The sequence below is a fragment of the Cutaneotrichosporon oleaginosum genome (assembly GCF_008065305.1).
Source record: "Cutaneotrichosporon oleaginosum strain ATCC 20508 chromosome Unknown ATCC20508_contig02, whole genome shotgun sequence".
In the NCBI taxonomy this organism is placed as follows: Eukaryota; Fungi; Basidiomycota; class Tremellomycetes; order Trichosporonales; family Trichosporonaceae; genus Cutaneotrichosporon; species Cutaneotrichosporon oleaginosum.
Genome location: NW_027072171.1, coordinates 1,089,482 through 1,113,101, shown reverse-complemented (window position 1 = coordinate 1,113,101; position 23,620 = coordinate 1,089,482). Strand labels below are relative to the sequence as shown.

Below are 23,620 nucleotides of genomic sequence, written 5' to 3'. Positions count from 1 at the left end.
GAAGGTCTAGCTAGCTTGGACGCGCCTGTGACTGGGAGGTAGAGCGGGTACGGCATGTCAGGTCGAGGTGTTCATTACGAGAGAGTTGCATTCCCTGAGCATACGAAACATATTGCTATCCCTCGAAGGAGGTGGGAAAACGAGAAGGACATGCACCCCAATCTCAGTCTTGCTAAAGTGAGACACTGAAGCCGACAATCACTCCCCGTTTGATGATGACGAGACGCCTCAAAACGGTGAAGAGGATGGTCCACAAGCCTGTGGAATGCGATACGACCTCTGACAATTTGTGTCGGGTTCGCTAACGTCAATACCACTGTCAGCAGTCGCTACCTGTCGTTGCGCATCCCCTATGCACGATATGTGTCTCTATCGGTTGCATTCCGCCGGCAACGACACATTGGCTGCCGAGTACTAACTCGAGGCTATGGCTACAACGGTGTCTGTACGAATCGCCAGCAGATGCTAGAGGCGGGCGGATTATACGATAGAAGGGGAGGGAAGGGGTGAACGTCCAAAAGGTCCGTGGAGATGGTGAGGGATAGGGGTCGGATGTTGAGTCTATGCCGAAACGATGATGCGGAAAGAAGATGATAGCGGCCGGCGCGCGGTAAGACGGGTCGACCGGGATCCAATGTTCTCGAAGACGTACACGCCGAAAAGGAGAGTGCTGATGCCCGATGGAGATGAGAAATCGGGGGACCGTGAGCGGCGAAGCTGCTTAAAGCTGGGCCGAGAGGCGCGGGAGGCACGACGAGGTCGAGTTCGCCTCGAAGCCTGGGAGGCACTTGGAGACAACGCACTGGCCAGCGACGCAAGCGACGTCGGCGGCGCCAGCAATAGCAGTGCAGTCACGGCCAGTGCCCTCAGATGCGCAGCCACCGCACGACTCAAGGTGAGACTGGGTGTCGAGGCACTCGTACTCGTTGGAGCCGTCGAAGAGGGGGCAGGCGGTCTGGGTGCCGCAAAGACCGTCACGCTTCCACTTCCACCAGTGGCCAGGCTTGCCAGGCTTGCCGCCGCCACCACCACCGCCATTGGTCGACTTGGAGGGGATAATGCACTGGCAGTTCTCGTCGATCTTGCCACCCTTCTTGCAGCAGGCCCACTGGTCCCAGCAGGTGCAGCGCTTGCGGCACGAGCAGTCCGAGTTGACAGCGAGACCCTTGCCGGCACACTTGCAGATAGCGTTGAGGTCGGTGCACTTCTCGACGACGGTAGGGGGCTTCTGGCACTGGCAGCGCTTGTCGCAGGTGTAGCCCTTCGACCAGCAGTTGGCGATGGCGTTCTGGTCACGGCACTCAGTCTCCTGCTCCCACCAGTTGTCGGGCTGCCATGGGCCGCCGACGCAGCGGCACGACGACTTGTCAAGGCGCTGGCGCTTGAGGCAGCACTCGACCGACTTGACGAGGAGACACTTCGACTTGCCCCAGAGGAGGAAGAGGAAGCGAGGGTCGATGTTCTCGCCACGGTTCTCCAGCTCAGTGACTGGCTGAATGTCCGGGCGGGCGGCGACCGAGGTGACCGCAGCGAGAGCCGCAGCCGCGAGGGCGAAGAACTTCATCGTGGTTAAGAGAATGGACGGGGAGAATGAAGGACGCGAGGGTTGGAGAGGCTAGGAAGAGAAGGGACTGGGGAGGGTTGGCGCCAGTCGCGTCTTCAGTTTGAGCGGCTCGAGGAGAGAGTTGAGGTTAGGAGGGACAAGAGCATCCTGTCGTCTCGGCGAGAGGATGTCCTTTTATGCATTCGTCGAGGACCTGATTGTCTTTGCAGAACCCCAGTGTGAATCATAGAGACTTCTTGCGTAAGAGGTGAGCCAAGCTACAACACCCCGCTCCAGTGCCGCCCGCGGGTATCCATGCGCACCACTTGACAACAGCGGGTCCCGGAATCTCGTACATTTCGTGGGCCGCAATGGCCCTGGGGACCTGCCCGCCCCTCGTCCTTGTCCTGGACAGGCCAGGCACATGCCTGCTTGGCCTCGTTGCGCCGCCGGCATCGAGAGGCAAGGTGACAGCTGGTGCAAGTTGTAGTGCCTTGCATGCCGGGAGCGCGCCGCGTGTCCTTGGCCGCGCTGGGGTGGGTATGTCCTTGATTGTGCCTGGAGGGCTGCGTTTGAGATGTAAGAAGTTAGAGTGGCCCGCTTGCAACCCGCACACTACTTGTCATCAGAAGGGAGTTGTCCAAGAGAGCTTGATGTCGCAGCCGGACGCACTGCTACTGTGAGTGGCGTTTCGTGTATGGCCTGGTTTTAGCCGCGAGGGGCAGGTGTCCCACCGTGGCCCGTCGGTTAAGCCATTCCAGAGCGGAGAGGCATTTCCCTACTCCGAAAAGAAACTACCGACCGCCTGACGGGGGGTCCGATCCAGCTCTAACAGGGGAGTTGGAACATGCCGTTAGAGAAACATGGGGAGGGAACATAGGGGGGAAAGGGGGGGAGGAAATGGGGGGGGGAGGTAATGCATGTACATGCTCAGTGCGATGTGGCTCCTCCCATGTCCTCATGCCAAAGATGTTGTGTTTGAATTGTTTCAAGTTAGGGAAGATTAACCTGTTTGCTATTCAATCATTATCCCAAACAATTCACCCCCTCGGGAAGCAATAGGTTTCGCCGTCCGGCCCGCAGACGAGTTTGGCTCGTTCTGCCGTAACCTAGCTGACCTCCAAAACCTACTCTACCTACTCTCATCCAAGGGGTGCCAACCGGAGTGCCTTGCCATGCCGCATCTCGTCGAACTTTGACAGCGCATTGTACAAGACGGGAGGCGACTCTCGACTTGAGCAGCGGCTGCACAGATTACCACGCGTTGGTGCCGCTCGCCTCTCATCTGTCAACTATGCGACTCCTCACACTCATGCAGGCTGGACGCCCCCATGTGAAGCGCAGGTTCGCGTCGCGTCCATGCTCGCTTTGACGGTGGTTTATCCTGTTGCGCGCGCAAGTGGACTCTCGCATCGCCGGAAACCCCGCGTGCTGAAACAGATAGATCCACCAGCCACAATAACACATGGCCGAGTGATAAGACGCGTAGTCGCCGATCCCGAGCGGGTACTGGGCCATAGTGTACAGCGAGGGGTAGTTGAACTGTCTCGGGCTGCCCATTGCTTCCCGCAGCCTTCTTCGCGACTCCTTGACGGTGGTGCAGAGGCAAAATGATCGGAAGACTCTGTCAACTCCACGATGGCTGGCTCGGGCTGGATTAGCGCGCGCTGACTAGTGCAGCCAAAGGCCGCTTGGCCACCCTCCGACTCAAGCTTAGGGACGTGCTCCGTCCCGTTCTCGTACATCCTCCCATGTGTACAGCCACACCTTGTGAAACGCGTCAAACGAACATGCAGGGTGCGTCAAGCCGCAGCCTCGAAACGTGGACTGTCGATGGTCTGGATAGTTGCTGATTTGCATGTTCGGTATGGGCGCCCCTCGTCACCAGGCCTGTCTGCCGTAGCAGAGCTGGCCGCGACGACATCCCCGCAATCGATAACTGGGTCATTTAAGCGCGTCCGTCGACTCTATGTTAAGTGCGGGCACCACTTCGAGGGGGAGGAGGGCCGATGGGAACTGGACGACCACCCGAGTCGAATTTGGTGCATTTCGTTGGACCACCTACTGTCCATGGCCAAGCTTGCCAAGGGGTGGGGAAAGAGGCGGCAGCCGTTCAATACACGCTTGCACTCTGGCTCACGCGGAGCAGGCACCCGCTGGCACCTGGGCAGGCCCGCCATCATGAACACTTGGCACGTCCGCCAGACTCGATGCATACCCACAGGTCCGTGTACCTGTCCCGAGAGCACGAGTCGCAATGTAATGACCACAGTTTCGCTCCGCTGGTGGCCACCCCCTCTTCTCCCCGCTGACTCCCATCTTGCAAAGCACAGTGAAAGTGCTTTTGAGAATGAACTACAGGCACAACAATCCAACGGCCATTCTGGCACTGAAGCGTAATAGAGCCCAATAGTGGCTGCGGATTGGTCTTGGGCGGCGGGAGGAACGCCAGCGATCGCTGAACAACCGGCATCACTGGGCAGCTTACAGCGCATTCTTCGCTGGTACCTGCTCTCTCCCACCCACCACCAAACCCCCTCAGAACTCGACCACAGCGGGCGAGGTTAAGGCGCTGGGGGCCCGAGCTCTCCAACACTGGATGGCGTGGCGGTGACACCATTGGCTGTCGGCAGCCAAGCTGCAATCGATTGTCGTATTGGAGTCGCTAAGGTCGTGATGGTTTCTCCGCTGCCGGAGACGCCAGCGGGCTCTCGATGTGCCGCGGCACCTCAAGCTTGGTTGGATCGGAGACCGTTGCCTCCGAGACTGCAGTCTCCTCGGTAGGTGCAGCCGTGCCACTGGTCTCTACGTCGTCGTCTTTTGCCTCTGTACGAGCATGACGGCGGAGGAACGCCACGGCGATCGGTCCGACCGAGAGACACCCAGAGAGGAACATGGTACACCCCGTCCAAATGCCGGCGTACATGAACGTATTGTTCCGTGTCTCGATAAGTCCTGGAGGATCAGCTGCGCTTCGGCTCAAGCCACATGTGACTCACGACCAGTTACGATCGGTCCAATGAGCATTGGAATCGCGATGCCGTTCCACATCATGCCGATGCGGCTCCCGATCTCCTCAATGGGGCTGATGGCGGCGGTTGCCGCGGCGGCCAGGGTGAACCACCCGCCCGAGAACGCGCCGTAAAGAATGAGGCCGATGATGGTCGGCGCGGTGCCGACAGGGCCGACCCAAAACGCGAAGAGCGTAAGGGACGTTAAGAATGGGATGGTGCCGAAGACAAGCCACACACCAAATCGGTCCGCGAGGCGGCCGGCGCCAATACGCCCGACAAATGATCCTGCCTGCAAGATCGCGACCGCGTAAGACACAATCTCGGGAGACGTCTTGTTGCTTTGTGCCAGCACGCCAGCGTTGAAGTATGGAGACATAATGCTGATGTCAGACCGTGCCCATGGCAGGCGCGAGTCCACTCACTTCATGGCGTAGCACGCCGTGCCGAGGCAGAGAAAGACGTAGCGACCTTCGCGCCACGGCTTCTTCAGTGACGAAATGGGTGGTGGCCTGCGAGGCGGTAGGCGCGCCTTCATCCAGAAGCAGGCGGGAAGCATGAGCACGAAGTTGAAGCCCATGATGATGAGGATAGTGTTACGAAACGCTGTTGTCAGCGGTGTCCATTAATTGTGAGCGCGAGGTACGTACACAACCGCTCCAGCAGCTCCTTGAGCATGATCGGGTAGACGACGCCGCCTAGGCCAGACCCAGCGACAATGAAGCCGACAGCTTCGGCGCGGCGCTTGAGAAACCAGTGGCCAGCGACAGCAGTGGCGGGCGAGTACACGATGCCACCAGACAACCCAAATGCTGTGTGGGAGAGGAGGATCTGATAGAACTCCTTTGAGAACGCCAGTCCTATGAGCGCAATGGTCGCGAGCGCCGTTCCAGAGATGACGAGAGTACGCGCGCCATGTACGTCAAAGTAGCGTCCCATGAACACACTGAATCCGAACACCATGAAGGTCTGGATGGTGCCGCCCCATGACACTGTGGAGCGGCTATACCCCGCCAGCTGGTGGGTGATGTAGTATGGCACGAGCTGACCGTATGATGTGACTGGGGTCAGATCATCTCAGCGACAACTTACTGAGGCCAAAAATGCAGAACAGATGGAGGAAGCAACCGAGAACGACAAGCCAGGCGTCGCGCCCACCATCGGGTGGCGGCCCGATGTCGAGCATCCCCGGCGCGATATTCGGTGGCAGCGCAGACGCCGGGACCATCGGCTCGGGCGTCGGGAAGCGCGGTCTGTCATCCCCATTGATGCAGGCCTTTTCGTCGGCGGAGTAGTAGTCCTCGACCCGTGTGGGTGTTGAGGCGATCGGAGATGGGGGTGCCGAAGGCATTATTGGGTGAGGCATGGTCGGACTTGCCTACGGGCGGCTGCGTTGGGAAGCTCAAAGATAGTAGGGGAGGCGACTATGTAGTCTTCATTGCCAGCGTCAGATATATCCGGTCACTGCTTGAGTTTAGAAAGGGAAAGTGGTGGCAGCGTTGGCGAGCAAATTGCGTGAGTAAGCTCGTTCTGTGGAAACGCCGTTCCGGGTACTACCCTGCCGCCGAGCGAGCGAACGGCATTTCCCACTTGTCCGATCATCAGCCTCAGCGCATCTGCCCTACATACCCTCACACTATAGTGATTCGAATGCTAAGTTTTGCATGGATAGCCCGCCGTCGAAGTGCATCGTATCTTCGCCTCACCGAATGCTTTGCTGCATGAGTATACCCATCCAAGCCGTGCAAACGCTGTTGCCATAATCTGAGCGCTGAGATCTGAATGAACACCGACGACTTGTCCCCGATTGCCGAACCGCACTCTCCGGGCCCTACACGGAATCTCCGGACGGCCGATCCCAGTCATTCCTGATGGCGGTGGTGAGCGGACTTGACCGTCAATTACCACCCCTCTCCCCCTCACGTGTGATGTGGGCCGCGAATCAACAGTGGAGGTGGTGGGAGGAGGAGGTGATGGAGCAGTATGGAGGTGGAGGCAAGGGAGAAATATACGGAGCGAACCCGGCAACGCGTGTGAGATCACTACTGGCTACATCAGCCATGAGCTGAATTGGTCGTGAGTGTGATAGGGTTTTGAGAGTCCCGCTGAGCTCATATTACCTTTTAACTCCAACTTCTTCATCTAAGACGGTGTGTGACTCCTTTGTGCTACTCCTCGTCCTACCTCAGGTGTCGTAGCACTCAAGTCGAACGAATGAGTGTGCGCGTGGCTCGTGCGCACGCGGCCCGTGCGGAACGGGTGCGAGACGTGGATCGGCTCACTCGCATGGTTGACTCGTGGAAGAGAAAGCGAAAGATAGAGAGTGATATCCGCGACAGCATACAGGTCAGAGTTCTCTAACAGGCAAACTGCGAGCGAGGCAGCCCGGTACAGCCCTTTTATCATATTCTACATATTGTCTACTGATTTATCAGTTACGTGACCATCATTTGCTGTGTTGAGGTCTATCTGTGAATAGGCTGACCTGGTGCGCGGCAGGAGTATGCTGTGGTGGCGCCGAGGCGATACGATTGCTTCGCAGTTCTGACGCCTGAGTAGATCCCGAGGCCAGCTAGAGTGAGAGATCCAAGGAATTGGAGTAGAAGGAGGAGTTTGAAAAACCACCAGCGCGCCATGCCGCGCTTCCACCGGCTCCAGTTCCCCCACGCGTCGATACGATTGGAATACGGTTCCATCCCTGGCTCCCATGGGACGTCCCCTGCTGCGGCGTCCACCTGCATCCAGTGTCCGAGGAGAAGGAGAGGTGGAAAGGTGAAAGTGAACTGCAGAGCGCAAACGGCGCCCACAATGACGTTGATATCGTTGATGTTCGGTATGGCGGAACCGAGTGCCCAGGCGGCGCAGTAGTACACCAGGACTGTGAGAGCCCAGTACACCCCACCTTTCCGCGAGGTAAGGGATGGTGCGCGGAAATATCCTCTCAACACCACACGATAGACCAGCTTGCATCCGACGTGCGCGTAGAGCGAGACAATGGCGAACACGCAGAACATGCCGATAATGTTGGTCACGGCTTGGAATGCGATGTTGGCCATATTGACGGTCGGCAGGATCGCAGAGTACTGCCCTTGCATCGAGTAACCGAAAATGCCAAAGAACATGTAGGTGGCGTAGCAGAGGAATTGAGCGCAGAGCGCAGCCTTCCAAAAGTCGGCGGGACGGCGCATCTCTGCGATAAACTCGACGAAAATCATTGCGCCACCATAGCTGAAGACAGCTAGCTGGCACGCAGCCACCTGTGTATGCCAATCCGTGCCAGGAGGCAACCAGCCATGCAGCCTGATTGGCTCCGAGAGGTCGACGTGCCCGCTTTGTCCTGGCACAGGGTCGTACAGGGCGATGCCTATGGCCGTCACGAACATGATGGAGAGGTTGACGAAGACGTTGATGTTCGAAAGCCATGCCATATTCCTAATCGTACGGATTTGGGTAATGAGCATTCCAGCGAGCGCAAAGAAGACGTTAAGAGCAATGTAGCAGAACTTGAAGTCGATGATCTGCGCGAGTGCCTGGCCTTGCATGACGATGAACATTCCCACGTTGAACTGGCGTCAGCGGGACATGTGGGGAGACTCACGAGAAGCTGCAGCGCCTGCAGAGTGTTGAGCAGAAACTTGCCTGGTGGTCCGTATGTTCGTTCCCCGAGGTCGGCATAGGAGCGCACGGGAAACTCTTCCGAGTCCACGTTCATGTACACACGCCACAACATCTGCCCGCCAGCGAAGGCGAAGATAAAGAAGCACGTGTAGACCAGAGCGCCTGGGCCGTATCCAATCTGAGCGAAAGCTTTGCTTGCTGTGAACCAGCCCAGCATGTCGGTTGTGATGAGGTAGAAAACTACCTGCCAGCTCGCCACTCTGAGGAGGCGATAAGTGGTCTCTCGCTCCGGTTCGGTTAAGAGCAGCTCAGGAGTGGGTGCCAATTTGCTGCACGTCTGCGTCGATTCCGTCAACGTTTCATCAGTAGTCGCAGTTGACGAGCTTTTCGAGTGGTGGCCTTTCATCGACTTAAGTTCGTGGGTGGTTCCGGTCTCGCGGATTGCCCGCCAACCGCCATTAATTGGGGCCGCATGGTCGGCCGTGCGTGCGGCCGCGCTCGCCACGGGATGCAACCGCGGCACTGGAACGATGTCGTCTGATCGCCCCCGCAGCCGTTTCCCAAGTGCGACCCAGGGAGCGTCCGGCGCTGGTCGTGTGTCGGCGTTCTCACGTGTACGCTCTTGCCGTGCGTAGTAAAGGTAAACCTCGATGGGCTGGGCGTTGATGCTCGCTACCATCAGCATCGGAGATCCTAAATCCTGAACAGAGGAGAGCAAGAATGCCGAGACTCACAGTCTATGGCGCCATCACGGTACTCCTCGCGATAGCGCATAAGCTCGGCGGCCGTAAGGTCGAGCTCAGCGTTCGGTGTCGCGGCGCCATTGCGCATGGTGTCGACAGACGCAGCCTTCTTGCGACTCGAAGAGCCAGGATCGCCGAGGATGTCCGGGCGGCCTTCCCTTTCTGTTAAGCCCGCTGTGACCTGTTAAGGAGAGTGTCCGATTTTGTCGCGGCACAGTCCTTGCTGCGACGTCGCTTGTAGTAGAACGAAGATGAAAAAGAACACGATTCCAGTTGCTCTCGTCGCTCCGAGTCACCTCGCCAAAGGCGGCGCTCGATCATGGCAACGGTGCGAGCGGCAATTGAGTAGCAACGAGCGAGTGTCGGCATGCAGGGCGGCTTTCCGCGGATACGTTGCAGAACAGGACGGCAGGGCACATAGGTAGATCACCGGGTTCTGGTGCTCGGGACCAGCTCTAGTACGTGATCCGCCTGCATCTGGCCCATGTAACACAGGGAATGCATGCAGCATTTGAGGGAGATGCTCCGTAAGCGTATGTCCTGGCAAAGGACCTCTGAGATGACATATTGTGGGACGCGTGGGAGCGTTAGGGAATTGTGGCGGACGGCGGGCCATGAGAGGCCGCAAGGTGTGAGCAGAAAAAGGTTTTATTCAGGGCCCGTTTGAAACGTCGGTCGTGAAGGTGTTTCGCACATTTCGTCCATTTCGTGTTCTGCAAGGCACAAGACATCCTACAGCCTTCGTCCAAGAACTTCAAGGGCCCTCAGAACTAATTTCGGCGTCGAGATGCACCGGCTGGGGATTGTATACATACTCAGCCTCGCCAAGTGAAGAGTCCTAGATTACGCTGAGGAGCTGTAAGAGCAGTAACCTCTCTGCCTTGGAATCACCACATCCCGCGTTACGCCCCTGGGCCACCTCGTTCTCCAGCCTCACCCGCCTCTAACCGCTGCCTTCCCCCAAGAAGCCGATCGAACATCCACCCCAGCGGAATGCGTATAAGCTCTGGTGCCCCTCCAAGTCCCTGGGCGCGTTGCACAACTGTACGTGTATCTCCGTCCCGCCCACTCAGCCACAGTGCAATATGTGAGCACTCGGCTTTCATGAGACCAAGGGCTCGTATTCCAAGTGCACTCCTTGTTCCGGTTCATTTGGTCTGCCCATCTGTGGGTCCAACAATTCCCAGCCAAGCGGTGGATAGGGTTAAAAGTAGATCGACAACTGCATGATTCGAACATGCGCTCCCGAAGGAAATTGATCAATGATGTCTAGCTAGTGATGCTGGAACATTCGAGTCAATCGCGTTAACCACTCCGCCAAGTTGCCTTGGTGTTGACCAGATCAAACCTAAACTAAGCCTGGCCAAACCACAGATACACTCCACAATCGATGTCAGGAACTGACTCGACTGACCACGACAAGCAGCGACGCAAGCCTGTCGCAAGCCTGTCGCATACGGTTGGGAACACGCGACAGCTCAGGCAGGCTATCTCACTACTTATGCAGTTGCTAACAAACAGTGCTTCCGACGGCATACGAAGAGTTATGTGCAAAGCTTTCTTACTTCACGACTCTCGCGTGTTCTAACGGGAGTCAGTGTGCCGCTTCCCATGGCGCCGTATCATATTCCACCTTCTGCGTGGCGGAATCACCCAGTCCCTTCAACTAACTCCATTGATCCACATAGCAGTGGCACCCAAAGGCGATGTCACGGAGAGGATGATTACCGACAAAAGCGAAGCGGGGTCGGCGATTACTCCAAAGTTGTCCAACAGACTGTCTCCACTGAACACTGCAGGGCAACTGACCTTCAACAAGGGCGAAGGTAGCTTGTTGCCCCCTCAACCTCATATTGAAGCGAACCACCGGCTGCGGGTCCGGCATCATCAAGCGAACAAGCTCTTTCTCCGCTGCACAGCAAAGCATTGTCCGATCTGTGGGGCATCGTTCCAATATTGTGATTGTATTGATGAGTGATCATCGCGCGCCGTGCCTTCACATGAAAATGCTTCGCGCTCGTATGTACAGGTTCGCGTGTATCGCGGCCGATATAACCCCTGGGCTTTCTATGGACCTGGTGATTATGCGATCATATCCGTCTTGGCCATCTGTATGCTTGCCGTCTTCACCGCTGCCGTAGCCGCCAATTCCCTCGGTGGGGCTGGACTCGATGCTAGCCAGTGATGGCTGGGCCAAACGACGCAATGTGTTGCTCCCACAGTGGAGCTTCCGTCTCAGTATCAATGGCGGCGCTCCTGGACATCACGTCGAACGGTTCGGGGCCGCAGTCCGACCGAGAGCCTGCCCTCGTCCATGCTACACCGCTGCCCCTTCATCCGCCGCCAAGGCACGCGCGCTCACATGCCAGTGCTACTCTCTCCGACGCCCTCTTCCGTACATACAGTATCCTAGTCGCTCAAAGTTTCCCGAGCAAGGAACGAAGCGATGAATGCTCCACCTGGAATTGCCGATTATGATTATCCAGCCTGCGGGGGGAGTCCTTCCCTTTATAGGTCTTTTCCGTGGTGTGACGTTGTGGCAATTGTCAACGGCAGTGAAACGGCCATCCGGCCGGCCCACAAGGAGGGGCTGAAGAAACCCGAGCCTATTGAGAAAACCATCGCGGTTTACACCTAATCAAGGCCGCTTAGCTCAGCTGGTTAGAGCATTGTACTAATATCCTGAATGGGATTTCAGTCATGCAAAGGTCGGCAGTTCGATCCTGTCAGTGGTCATTCTCTTTTGCTTTTGTCTCTCCCTACCTCTTCTGTATGCGATGCTGTTCGTTCCAGCATTCGGGCGCATGGAGTAACCTGTGGAATCTCGACAGCATCGGAGGGGGGCTATCGAGATGTGTCGAGCCACGACAGTCTCCCAAGCCCCAAAGCATGGGCAGGCGCCGAACTGCGTGATGCCTTCTGGGTCCGTTGACCATGATGCTAGATGATACATGTATGTTCTACAATGCAAAACCGACAGCACGCCCGCGCGCGTCGGCCCTAACACTATGAGGAGCACTGGGGAAAGGCCTGCCTGTTGGACGCGGTCCGGAAGAGAGTTAGCTCGGCGGCGCGCCGCCGCCTCAACCCCGGCAGTTCAATGTCGCTATTCTTCGCGCTCGTCCACTTTGGCAGCTCGGCTGCAGCAACGACGTTGGGGTCCTCGCCCGCGTTGAGGCGCTTGATCAATGTTGACGACGAGACGGCCGCGCAACCCTCGTTGAACGCCCAGCTCGCGAGCGCCGCCCACTGGTTGTCATTCAGTGGCTGTGCGCTGGCCGGGGACAGCGCCTCGCCGAGACACCATGTCACGGCGGGCATGTTGGCCTTGAGGAGGGCCGAGGCGGCGCGCTTCGAGAGCGGGAACGCGAAGGGCACGTCGTGGCAGGACGGGGCTTCGCACGCGTGTCCGTACCCCACTGTGGGGTGGCCGATGGGGTCGGGGGAGGGCGAGGCCACGAAGCCTTCGAAGTCTTTGATGAGGTCCATGCCCATGGGGTTTAGGTGTGCGCAGGGAGCCGCGAGTGCCGCGGCGGCGAAGAGAAGGAGTGCGAGCATCGCTGATGTCAGCCGCGTCGCGGGGTGTCGAGATCGCGGTCGAGGACTCACTGGAGAGAGAGAGATGGAGAGATCAACGGTGAAAACGATGGGAACGTCGACGCGCAGCGTCAAGTCGTGAATGGAGCCTCCTGGACTCTGTCACGCCGAGAGGAACGGTAACAGTGAGGATGGACGAGGCATGTTTGTATGCGCAAAGTTAGTTCGCTGACACCGGCGCGCTGCGCTGCGGCACTGCGGCGCTGCGGTACGGCGGTGCCAAAGTCAAAAAGTGTCAGCACAAGGGGGGGTGATGCCCAGGGCCGTCAGCTGGTGCTGTTGCTGGTGGATCGCGGAACTGAGTGCAAACGAGGTGCACAAAAGAGTTGAGACACCAGGGGAACGAGGGTCAAGTGTCGGGTGAGTCTGGCAGGAGGTGGGGGAGGAAGGGGAGGCAGGGGATAAAAGATAGGCACGGCTTGCGTCTGGACACTGGTGCCTATGGGCCAGGAGGATTGGTGCAGAGGCACGGCGTGTCGCGCGTACTCAGATATTCTGGACTCTTGGTCCTCTGATCCTCTGAGCATGCTAGCATCTGGATCAGAGATTTGCGTTCGTTTCACGGCACGCTCGGCCGAGCCACGAGCTAATTGTGTTCCTCCATCGTTCCTCCACCTTCGAGATTCTAGAGGATGCCGGGAGGCAGAACAAGATCGATTACCTTCAAGCTTTGTGGGTGTTGCCAGTGAGACCGCTGCCTCCCCTTTCACATATCTTCGGGGCCACCGAGAGCATGTTCGAAGTGGGGCACCTGGAATACGGGAGCGCATAATGAACCAAGCTTGGCATGCCGGCAAGTGGGTGCGGGTGCATCAACGGGAACTAGCAACCGGCCATCAACGAGATAGGCATAGCGCGATAATTGCCATGACGTGAAAATGACATGCTCAGGGAACGGGAACAGCATAACATACTTTCCGGACAGTCTACTCGCACTGAGGATAAGCCTGTTTGCTGCTGGCAGTGTTGAAGAGGTCGATCTCGGCATTGCGCCGACGCACGAGGCCCGGCAGCTGTTTTCCCCCGGCGTTCACCCACTTCGGCAGCTCTTGGCCGACGACCGTGGCCGGGTCCTCGCCGGCATTGAGTCGGCGGATGAGCGAGCTGCTGCCCGTCGCCCCGCATCCCAGGTTGAACACCCAGCTGGCCAAGGCTGCCCACTGATTGTCGTTGAGCGTCACACCGTCGAGCATATCGCCGAGGCACGCAGTGTATCGGGGTACATCGTCATTGAGAAGCTGGGTAGCGGTCGCCTCCGTGAGCGGGAAGGTGTAGGGAACTTCGGCGCAACCTGTGGTCTGGCAAAGGTGGCCGTAGCCTACAGTCGGGAGACCGATCGGGTCCGGCGCTGGCCGCGGGACGAACCCCTCAAAGTGCTTCAGAAGGGAGGTGCCCGCCGCGTTGAGGGTCGGGCAGGGCTCGGCTGTAGCTGGAGGGGCGGTCGAGCCGCCGCACTTCGGCGCCACGTATTCGGGTTTGCCGGTGGTCTGGATGTAGTGGTCTGTGACGAAGCAGTCTGGTGTGGGTGGAAGGAGCGAGAATGTGGTGCGGGAGGGTGTAGGAAGCAGAACAGAGCCAAAAGTGCCATGTGCCGAATGGGAGAAGGGGTTTAGCATGTAGCAATACTCACTGTCTTGTGTCTTGCCCCAAATCGTGTTGCCATTCACGCTGACACCTTCAGTCTGGCATTGCAGAGTGACCTGCTGGCCCTTCTGGTACTGCTTGACCACAGAGGCTGAGGTGCTAGGTCCCGAGCGGCAGTTGACACCGTTGGCCTTGATGGGGTATGGGCCGGCAGCGAGAACTGGAAGGGCCGCAGCGAGGGCAAGGACGGCAGCTAGCATGTCTGCGTGAGCTGCTATCTCGGCCCGAGCTCACTGAGTAATGTGTGGGAGGTGCGCGTGGGTATACGAGCTGAGAATGAAGCGGGGTCAGCTTATATCACACTTTCGAGGCTGGGCCGAGACTGGCATCCATTGGTGGGGGGAGTAGCGCCAGAAGCCGAGAACACTGACCCCGACCCATCGAGCAGCGCGTCTCGTGCAGGAAACGCAAGCCTTGCACTTGGTGTCAGAAGGGTGTACACGTGGGTGAATCAGGCTCCGCAGGGGACGAGAACCTTGAGGGCAAGCCTGTGAGTGTCAGTGATGTGACCGTGGCAGATGTGGGCGACACGCCTAGAGTAGGTCTCGGGCCACGCGCGAGATGAACTGGACGAGGCGCTCCAGGCCGTCTCCCATGCGCCGAAGGGATTGAGGGGCGTTTGTGAGCTTCTTCATATCAACCTGCCTTGTGATGCGTCGGGGGAAAGGCGCACGGTTTCATGTTGGCACCTCGTGTCCCATCGCCATCGGGGCGTCCTTGCTGCCTTGAGACCCAGCGACCCCGGATGTGCCGGCCTCGGGTCAGTCCTGATCTAGCATGTCTAGCGGGTCTTGGCGATGCGGCATGCACGTTCCGATTCTAACGTTCGACCTTGGGCAGGGCTTTAGTATCACGCTGTCCATCAGTTGCGGAGCTCCAACAAGGTGAATGTGACAAGCGGGGCAATGTGCGGTGCAGCGAAGCCTGTCCGAAACGTGTGGCGCAGCCTGACATGCGATGCATGCTCGGGGCGTCGGCGATGGCCGCTCTGATGTTGAGGCTGATGGCGGCGGCGGCGGCTAGAGATATGGGTGAACGGAGGAGGAGATAGGGGATGTGAGGGATGCTGGTTGGCTGCACTCCCTGTACGTCATGTCGGCCGACCACGCGACGGCGTCGTGAGGCGCCTCCATCGCTCTGCCTCCATTGCCTCTCGACCTCTTCATTTACCATGTCTGCCCTGTCAACACGAACACTCGCCCGACGGCTCGCGAGCGGGCCGGGCATCCGCGCTCCCGCGCGCGCCGTCGGCGCCGTCGCCCTGCGGCGGATATCCAGTGCGTCTCGCCCGATATCCACTGACGCCAGCGCTCCGCTCCATCCGCCCCCTCCCTGCGCTCGCCGCCCGCCCCCTTTCGCGCAATTACGCGCAGCCGGCCGGCTCGACGCGCGACGCGAATGCAGACAACACCGCGGAGCTGCGCGACGCGATCGTCTCTGAGCTGGAGCAGCTCGCGTCCAAGCTGTCGGCGCTGGCGCCGGAGCACGCCGCGACGCCCGGCTGGCTGCTGCCGCTCACGCGCGCCGAGACCGACTTCGTCAACATGGGCCAGGTGCCGTGTCCGGAGGGCTGCGAGGTGCTCGCCCTCCTCGACCTCAGCACGGGTCCGAAGGGCATTGAGCACCCCGGCGTTGGGCCCGACGGGAGCGGCGTGCATGTCCCTCTGCTTGCCATGGTCGGGTCCACTGAGCCTGCAGTGCCGTGTTACCCCGTCGGTAACCTTTTCGGGGACACGGCCGAAGGAGTGGCGGGCAAGATCCGCCTCGCTGTCGACGCGCAGCGCAAGGGCGCCGCCGACACTATCGCGCAGGGCTTGAGCGATGCGGGGCGCGACACGGGCGCCAGCCTCATCGCCCTTCTTGTCCCGCCTGATGGCAAGCGCGACCTCGGCCTCCCCCTCGCGCTTGCGCTGTTTCGTCTTGCCATGGCCGAAGGGAATGGATACACAGGCTAAGCGATCTGTACAGCGTGTGTAAGGGGATACAAAACAGCGCAAGAACGGCGCAGCCCCGCGGCCTATTATGCATGTAACTATCTATGTGTGCTTCGGCTCGCCAATGCGCTGCAGCGCGTCCACAACCAAGTCCCAGAAGCGTGGCACGTCGACCCCTGTCGCAGCGAATGTCCTACAGTCGACTGGCGCAGGCAGGCGCCTGTCAACAACCGTCATGCCAGTCGTGAGGCGTCCCTGGGTCTCGACGTCGATCGGCGCTTGCAAAACCTGCAACAATGCGCGGTCGATGACATACGCGACCGCCACGGGATCATGCACAGGCGGCGCATCGAACCCCTGCGTGCGCTTGTACGTCTCAGCGAAGAACGCGAGGGCCTCGCACACGAACGCGGCCGGCCGCGTGCCGATATCCCCGATGCGGCGCACGACGTCGGGCGTCGCGAGCGCGCTGTGCGTCACGTCCAGCCCAGCCATCGTGACCTGCCACCCGGCAGTGAAGACAATCTGCGCGGCCTCGGGGTCCACGACGATGTTGAACTCGGCCGCGGGGGACCAGTTGCCGACGCCGATGGCGCCGCCCATCACCACCACCTCTTTGACGGTGTGCGCAAGCTCGGGCGCCTGCCGCACCGCCAGCGCCAGGTTGGTGAGCGGGCCCGTCGCGACGATCGTCACTTCCCCCGGCCGCGCAGCGACTGTCTGGATAATAACGTCGACGGCGTGCCGCGCGTCCAGCGGCTGCGAGGGGGGTGGGAGGGCCGGGCCGTCCAGCCCCGTCTCGCCGTGCACACCGTCTGCGACGACGACGGGGCGCACAAGCGGACGTACTGCGCCCGCTGCGATAGGCGTCGTAATCCCTCCGACTGCCGCGACGGACTGCGCGTTGCGTGTCACTTTCGCCAGCGTCTGGTTGCCCCCGACAGTCGTAATCGCCAGCAGGTCGATTCTCGGCGAGCCCCATGCAAGGAGCATTGCCACCGCATCGTCGTGCCCTGGGTCGCAGTCGAGAATGATCGGAATGGGCGGCAAATCTGTCATCTCTGGTCAGTCAAAACGAGACACACTCGCACCTTGTCATGCACGTCGCTTTACGAGGAGTGCAGAGTGAAAGCACACTTGTTGATGGATTCTGTTGTGGTACATCGGCAGGGGGCCGACGCGTCCCCGGTCCAGCACCGATCACGCCGAGACGGGATCAAATTGCCCCGCAGCTCAATCTTCACTCCACACTGGGCTCGGTCGCTTTCGAGATCGACGCAGCCTCCAATGGCTGTGGGCCTGGACAGGGTGTGTAACGGCCTTGCCAGGTGCAAAAGGAAGAGTAGATGGACGAGTTAGGAATCGAACCAAAGACCTTGTCAAGTACCAGGTGCTAATGACACGCTCTACCAACTGAGCTACACGCCCTTCTGCGGGTGAAGAGCGGCGCCTGCCTCCTGCTGCCCCTCGCCCATGCAAGACTCGAGAGCAACGCTGAAATGTCTCTCCTTGGAATCTACAGACGCTGAAATATGAACGACGGCGGAGTGCACGGAAAGAGTGGCCAGCTAGCGAGGCGAGAGCGATAGTCTGGCACAGCGCACGATCAAACAACGAGTCTGCGGAAAAGGAGAGACTGCATTCCGCAAATGTCTTATCGGTCCCTGGGTCCTGAACAGTCCGCTCAACTTAACACGGTCACTGCTCGCACTGGTCCAGATGATGACAGGATGACAAGAGTACAACTCACGACACCTTCACCTTTTTCACTCCTACTCATCTTCTCATTCTCTCTTCTACCTTTTCACTCTCCTCCTCCTCTGTCCACTTGTGCCACCGCACAAGAGCAGCGCTTGTGCCATCAGCCCTCCCCCGGAATCCGCAGGTAAGCACTGCCCCCATGCCTCACAACGTGGCATGTCACAGCCTTCCAACCACGTCTGCTTCACAGCTTCACAGCTTCAGATGTCCTTATGACCTTATACTCAGTCCAGATCCCCTTTTCCGCCAATTCGCTGCACGGGCGACAAGTTTGCCACCCAACTAAACGCCATTGCTCCCGTCAACAACTGTGATCCCCTGCCTCGCTCTCCTGCTGGCCCAACGGCTGTAAGTTTGTCACACCGCCCCCAACCTGCATGGTTCGCCTCGCTCACCCAAGTCGCTGCCATGACTATCAACTCCTCCGACGAGGACGTCTATTGTACCATCGAAGATGGCGACGACGATTGGACTGCCTTCGATGAAGACGACGGAGATTACATCTTCAGTGATGGTGTTGACATTTCGCCTTCGCTACTAGGACTCAGCTCTCTCGAAGAGGACATGGCGGTCGCCAAGTGCATGCTCGAGGGTACGGGCATCGCACTAAAGCACGCCAATTATGAACTTGTCATTGCGGTTCCTCTCATGGACCTTCCTCCTTTACAATGTGCAGCATACGGACTCGTTAGCCTCGCCCCAATTCGTATCACTCTTCAGTTCACCAATGGGTATCGTCGAACCTCGCCGAAACCGATCGTGATCGTGGCGCACGAGGACAGCAATGGACACTGCATGGAAACCTCGTCCATCCGCGTCCACCCTGGTTTCCCTATCGGCCTGAAGTTAACGCAGACGGCTCTCAAGTTTCTCAACCAGCGGTGGGAGACCAACCGGGGCGAACATTTCCTCTCCGACTTGTCGCTGCGACTGTATGATCGGCTACTGCACGCGGGCAACACCTGCATGATGTGCGACGAGGATCTTCCTTTTCCCGGCCTGAAGCCCACCGTTTGCGACCGGGAGCTGTGCTCGTATCAACTGGACCACCTCGGTCTCGGCGCCGACTTGTCTCTGTGCGACACTGATCACAAGGTTGCAGACCTCCTAATCTCAGCGGCTGCTGCCGCGTGCAGCGACATCGCCCGCCAGTCTGTTTCCCCCATTGCTATGCCTTTCAACAAGGTGACTGGAGAGCACTACAAGGCACCCGAACTGAACCGCCTCCTCCAAATGCTGCCCTCCACCTCCATCCTCCGTCACTTGGGCCCCAAGCGTGTCAATACTCTTAAGCAGAGCCACCCCGACATACCTTTCATCATAGGGTGGGTGTTCGCCACGAACCGGGCGCATATCGTCTCAATCCCGGAGGAGAAGCAGATTGCAGCTATGCAAACTCCGCACCAGTTTCAGATTCACACCAGCACCCGCAAACACGCTGAGAAGTTCGAAGCTCTGCGCGCCAAGCACGGCAGCACTTGGGCCTTTCACGGATCCTCCATGGCGAACTGGCACAACATTCTGCGCCAAAACCTTAAGAATGCCAGCAGGACGCCCATGATGTCGGCAGGCGCGTCGTACGGGGAAGGAATATATCTTGCCTCCTCCTCGGCGACATCTTCAGGGTACATGCGCGCTTCCAGCGCATGGCACAACTCGGCATACGGGAGTCACCCACTGTGCCTTGCACTCGTTGAGGTCGCAAATTCGTCGCGAGTCCACCTTCACTTGAATGGGGCCGTTATCGTCGCCAACGATGAGAACTGCGTTATGCTCCGCCAGCTGTTCGTCTACTCCGGCGGAAATGTGCCCAGCGTGATCGCCAAGACCATTGCTCAGGCACGATACAAGAACGAAACCACGATCGCCTACGGATCTACGTTTGACGAAGTCCAGGAGAGTGGCAAGCTCCTTGTCACGTCCGATGAGTACTTCTGGGACATTGGCGAGGTGATCCACATCGTCAAGGCGAAGAACGGCCTCTTTATCAATCCCTACAACAACTTACCGTTCGCACAGCCCGACGTCAACCGCATCATTAACCACCCGAGCGGCGCGGGCCGGGAGCTCGTAGCGATTGAAGCCCAGAACCTCAAGCTCAAGCAGCACATCTCCCCCGAGGTCCTATTGCGTCTCCGCACGGTCGGTGACATCTGCATGCGAGACAACTCTGACGACTTCGCGACTGCGATGGGTGCGATCTCGGATCTCAACGAGTGGCTAAAGCTTCTCCCTTCCTACGAGCGCGACGCCCTCGCCCGCGTACCCTTTCAGGCAATTGACTCTCACACTCGCATGCCGTTCCGCGACACGATCATGCACGCCATCGAGCTCGTCATGGCGGGAGGCGAGTGCACGCATCGTTTCGGCGACTTTCTCATTCAGATCAAGTGATGTTGTAAGAAATGTCTACTGTGTTGTTAGAGCCCCCATACTTTGTCTACGTTCATGTATGATACGCTCCTGCTGTACTTTTATGAATACAGGACCATGCGCGAAGTCGAGTAGTAAGAATACTGTTTAGATGAGTGGGGCAGAATGAGTGGGGCAGAATGAGTGGGGCAGAAGGTGAGGGCTTCGGCTACCGCCGCTCCCGCATCAGCGATCGGCGGATCGGCGGGACTCAGACGCGACTCGTTTCAGACACGGACCAGTCCGGCTTGGCATGCCACCGATCCGCATCTCGCCACCCAACATCTCCTCGCTATCACTCTACCACACGTTCGCCTTTCTGCCCCCAATGCCACGGAAAGAGCCATACGCTGCGGCCCGCGCCCGCGCCGAGGCTGCGCACGACATCCCCGCCGCCGAGGCCGAGCAAGCGCGCCTCGCCGCGCTCGTCCATATACCCCCGGACGACGAGCCCTCGACCTTCCCCCGCACCATCGCCGGCCTGGACATCTCATACGACAAGACCTCTGAGCGCGCCATCGTCGCCGCCGTGCTCGTCTCTACGGAACCGCTTACGATAATCGACAGCGCACTCCTCTCCGGAACCCAGATGTTCCCGTATGTCCCCGGCCTCCTCGCGTTCCGTGAGGTACCCCTCCTCCTCGCGGCCCTCGAGAAGCTGTACGCGCAGACGGGTGTGCAGCCAGACATGTTGCTGTGTGACGGGCAAGGGCTCGCGCACCCCGCGCGCTGTGGCCTTGCGTCTCATATTGGCGTGCTCACCGGCATTCCCAGCATTGGGTGTGCCAAGTCGCACTATATTGGCGAGTATGACGAGCCGGGGCCCGCGCGTGGGGAGCGTAGTGAGATGCGCGATGCGGGCGAGGTCGTGGGACATGTGCTCCGCACTCAGGATGGGGTGAAGCCCGTGTTCGTGAGCCCGGGACATGGCGTGAGCCGCCACGAGGCGTGTGAGGTCGTGCTCCGACTCTGTAGGAAGTATCGCGTGCCCGACCCCGTGCGGTATGCGGATCAGGTGTCGAGGAAGATGCTCCGGGAGACGAAGGAAGAGGCAAAAGAAGTGAGTGTTGGCCAACCGTGTTGTTCTGACGCCAGTGAGCGACTGCACCCCCGCTACACTGACGGCGTAACAAAGGCTTCCGCCACTCGCCGCTCGCTGTTCATGGAGGCCTTGCGCGTGTCGCCGTCGGAAGCAACTTTGGCAGTCCATCACCAGTGGAGATTCCGTCCCGCGACGAAGCTCCCCACGAGCTCTCCATTCTCGTCCGACCCAGGAATACGCGACAACGGCGACCCGCTGAGATATGCCCACCCGGTCAGACCCGCCGTCAAGTCGATTCAGCAGAGCTGTGCGGCCTTGCTCCCGCCATATCATGAAAATCTGTGCATTTTTATTACAACCAGACTAGGACAGAGTCCGCGCCTATGCGTTCACCACCGCGTCGATCTTCTTGAACGCGTCCAGTGTTTCCTCCTCGTACCCGAGGTACCCGACGACCTGAAGGCACAGGGGAGCGCCGATGGACACATCTGCGTCGTACGTGTCGCGGACGTACTTGTCCTTCTCGTTGCGGGGTGTGTACTCCGGGTCCTCCTTGTCGACAGCTGGGTCGACGAACAGACCGGTCGGGAAGATGGCTGCGGGGTAGTTGGCGAGGTTCCAGTACGACGTATAGTTCCAGTACCTGGCGGTACCATGCTGAGGGGCGGGCGACGGCCCAACCGGGCTGAGCACGACGTCGACGTTCTGCTCGTGCCAGTATCTGGCGAGCTCGGCACGGAAGGCATCGCGCTTCGCAACGATTTCGAACGCCTGTTCCTTGGTGCGGTCCACACCACCAGCCTGCTGGATGATCCAGTCGGTGAGCGGCACGATGGGCTCGCCGGACGCAGCGATGTGGTCGTACACCATCTTGCCGTTGTCGAGCCAGTAGAGCTTGGAAATGATGTCCCAGTTCTCGGCGCTCTTGAGCGGCTTGTACTCGACGATCTCAAACTCGCCGGTGGCCTTGAGCTTCTCCACCGCGGTCTCAAGGGCGCGCCGGATGGGCGCCACAGGGAGCACGACACCGTCGTCCCGCAGCACGCCGATGCGGAGCTTGCGGGTCGTTGTAACCTCGCGCCACGGCTTGACGTGCAGTGTGGGATCGACGCGCCAGGGCTCAGAGGCAGCCATGATGCGCATGTACAGCTCCATGTCGCGGGCGCTGCGGCCCATCGGGCCGTGCGAGCCGAGGATCGCTTCGCAGCCTGCGGGGGCGATGGGCACGACGCAGCCACCGAACGAAACGCGACCGACGGAGGGCTTGAACGAGTAGATGCCGCATGCTGCGGCAGGCTTCTGTCAGCGTGGACCTGGTGTGAGCTTACCGAGCGGACGGATCCGCCAATGTCGGTGCCAACGCCGAGGGGCGAGCCCTTCATGCCGATGAGGGCACCCTCACCACCGCTCGAGCCGCCGGCAGTCAGGTTGTTGTTGTACGGGCTCGTTGTGATGCCGAGGTAGCACTCGGTCTCGAGGTGCATCAAGCTCTGTGGATTGGTCGTTTCTGGGTGTCAGGGGGTCCGAGCAAGAGTTACGTACTGCAGTAGAAGACGGCGCCGGCGGCACGCAGAACGGCGACGAGGTTCGCGTCCGTTGCAGCCATCATCTTGCCAACGAGCGAAAGGAAGCCGGACGGCGAGTCATGCCCTTCGACATCAATGTGGTCCTTGATGGACACGGGGACGCCGTGGAGCGCGCCGAGCGGCTTGCCGGCCGCCTGGTGTGCGTCGAGCGCGGCGGCGCGCTCGAGCGCCTCCTCGGGAAACAGCTCGACGAGGCAGTTCGTGCCCTGCTGCGCGAGCGACGCCGTCTTGAGGTACGCTGTCGTCGCCTGCACGGAGGTGTAGGTGCCGTCCTTGATGGCGGCCGCGAGGGCGGTCGCATCGAGGTCCACGAGCTTGAGCTCCTCGGGCGTCAAGAGGCCGCTGCTCTCAAGGATGACGGTGGCGTTTTGGGGTACAACGAAGCTCTTGGGCAGGCGGTAGGGCACTGGGATGGTCTCGTCGCGCGCGCGGCGCGCGGCGGCGATCAGCTCGGATGCGGGGGGCTTGGTGGCTGCGGGTGACATTGGGGGATGATGATGGTGGACTAGAGCAGAGCGCGCCTTTATCGGCGGTCTCACCTCAGCAGATCATCGCAGACAGATCACCGCGGCTAAGCATCCGGCACAGCGATCGCTGGTGGGCATGGTCTCCCGATAGTGCAGAGCCCGGAGACAGCCCGGAGATAGCGGAATAGACAGCTGGATAGGCGGCTTGACGGCAGGCACTAGCATTGCCGACTGCTCGCGAACAGCTGACGCGCTGACGACT

The 23,620-nt window shown here is 59.5% G+C and overlaps 13 protein-coding genes across 13 annotated transcripts; 5 read left to right on the top strand and 8 right to left on the bottom strand.

Annotated features, from left to right (window-relative positions):
* Positions 1–721: 721 nt before the first annotated feature.
* COLE_02144 (uncharacterized protein) lies at positions 722–1,564 on the bottom strand (the record flags this gene model as incomplete). Its single annotated transcript, XM_018420846.2, has 1 exon — positions 722–1,564. The coding sequence occupies one exon, from the start codon at positions 1,562–1,564 to the stop codon at positions 722–724; it is 843 nt and encodes a 280-aa protein (XP_018278632.2).
* A 350-nt stretch (positions 1,565–1,914) lies between these two features.
* Positions 1,915–2,226, top strand: COLE_02143 (uncharacterized protein; the record flags this gene model as incomplete). The annotated part of the gene is made up of 1 exon (XM_018427553.2): positions 1,915–2,226. One exon carries the CDS (start codon positions 1,915–1,917, stop codon positions 2,224–2,226), a length of 312 nt encoding a protein of 103 aa, XP_018278633.1.
* Positions 2,227–3,376: 1,150 nt separating this feature from the next.
* On the top strand, positions 3,377–3,943 carry COLE_02142 (uncharacterized protein; the record flags this gene model as incomplete). The annotated part of the gene is made up of 1 exon (XM_018427554.2): positions 3,377–3,943. The coding sequence occupies one exon, from the start codon at positions 3,377–3,379 to the stop codon at positions 3,941–3,943; it is 567 nt and encodes a 188-aa protein (XP_018278634.1).
* A 265-nt stretch (positions 3,944–4,208) lies between these two features.
* On the bottom strand, positions 4,209–5,740 carry COLE_02141 (uncharacterized protein; the record flags this gene model as incomplete). The annotated part of the gene is made up of 5 exons (XM_018420374.1): positions 4,209–4,498; positions 4,543–4,937; positions 4,980–5,160; positions 5,205–5,615; positions 5,647–5,740. 5 exons carry the CDS (start codon positions 5,738–5,740, stop codon positions 4,209–4,211), a joined length of 1,371 nt encoding a protein of 456 aa, XP_018278635.1.
* Positions 5,741–6,696: 956 nt separating this feature from the next.
* Positions 6,697–6,960, bottom strand: COLE_02140 (uncharacterized protein; the record flags this gene model as incomplete). Its single annotated transcript, XM_018423226.2, has 1 exon — positions 6,697–6,960. One exon carries the CDS (start codon positions 6,958–6,960, stop codon positions 6,697–6,699), a length of 264 nt encoding a protein of 87 aa, XP_018278636.1.
* A 59-nt stretch (positions 6,961–7,019) lies between these two features.
* Positions 7,020–8,851, bottom strand: COLE_02139 (uncharacterized protein; the record flags this gene model as incomplete). The annotated part of the gene is made up of 3 exons (XM_018426178.2): positions 7,020–8,120; positions 8,153–8,581; positions 8,744–8,851. 3 exons carry the CDS (start codon positions 8,849–8,851, stop codon positions 7,020–7,022), a joined length of 1,638 nt encoding a protein of 545 aa, XP_018278637.1.
* Positions 8,852–11,921: 3,070 nt separating this feature from the next.
* On the bottom strand, positions 11,922–12,473 carry COLE_02138 (uncharacterized protein; the record flags this gene model as incomplete). The annotated part of the gene is made up of 1 exon (XM_018426011.2): positions 11,922–12,473. The coding sequence occupies one exon, from the start codon at positions 12,471–12,473 to the stop codon at positions 11,922–11,924; it is 552 nt and encodes a 183-aa protein (XP_018278638.1).
* Positions 12,474–12,778: 305 nt separating this feature from the next.
* COLE_02137 (uncharacterized protein) lies at positions 12,779–13,039 on the bottom strand (the record flags this gene model as incomplete). The annotated part of the gene is made up of 1 exon (XM_018427555.2): positions 12,779–13,039. The coding sequence occupies one exon, from the start codon at positions 13,037–13,039 to the stop codon at positions 12,779–12,781; it is 261 nt and encodes an 86-aa protein (XP_018278639.1).
* A 399-nt stretch (positions 13,040–13,438) lies between these two features.
* Positions 13,439–14,356, bottom strand: COLE_02136 (uncharacterized protein; the record flags this gene model as incomplete). Its single annotated transcript, XM_018423227.2, has 2 exons — positions 13,439–14,028; positions 14,143–14,356. The coding sequence occupies 2 exons, from the start codon at positions 14,354–14,356 to the stop codon at positions 13,439–13,441; spliced, it is 804 nt and encodes a 267-aa protein (XP_018278640.1).
* A 971-nt stretch (positions 14,357–15,327) lies between these two features.
* COLE_02135 (uncharacterized protein) lies at positions 15,328–16,111 on the top strand (the record flags this gene model as incomplete). The annotated part of the gene is made up of 2 exons (XM_018425394.1): positions 15,328–15,433; positions 15,465–16,111. The coding sequence occupies 2 exons, from the start codon at positions 15,328–15,330 to the stop codon at positions 16,109–16,111; spliced, it is 753 nt and encodes a 250-aa protein (XP_018278641.1).
* An 81-nt stretch (positions 16,112–16,192) lies between these two features.
* COLE_02134 (uncharacterized protein) lies at positions 16,193–17,149 on the bottom strand (the record flags this gene model as incomplete). The annotated part of the gene is made up of 1 exon (XM_018421382.2): positions 16,193–17,149. One exon carries the CDS (start codon positions 17,147–17,149, stop codon positions 16,193–16,195), a length of 957 nt encoding a protein of 318 aa, XP_018278642.1.
* Positions 17,150–18,259: 1,110 nt separating this feature from the next.
* On the top strand, positions 18,260–20,245 carry COLE_02133 (uncharacterized protein; the record flags this gene model as incomplete). The annotated part of the gene is made up of 1 exon (XM_018423228.2): positions 18,260–20,245. One exon carries the CDS (start codon positions 18,260–18,262, stop codon positions 20,243–20,245), a length of 1,986 nt encoding a protein of 661 aa, XP_018278643.1.
* A 346-nt stretch (positions 20,246–20,591) lies between these two features.
* On the top strand, positions 20,592–22,769 carry COLE_02132 (uncharacterized protein; the record flags this gene model as incomplete). Its single annotated transcript, XM_018420368.2, has 1 exon — positions 20,592–22,769. One exon carries the CDS (start codon positions 20,592–20,594, stop codon positions 22,767–22,769), a length of 2,178 nt encoding a protein of 725 aa, XP_018278644.2.
* Between the last annotated feature and the right edge of the window lie 851 nt (positions 22,770–23,620).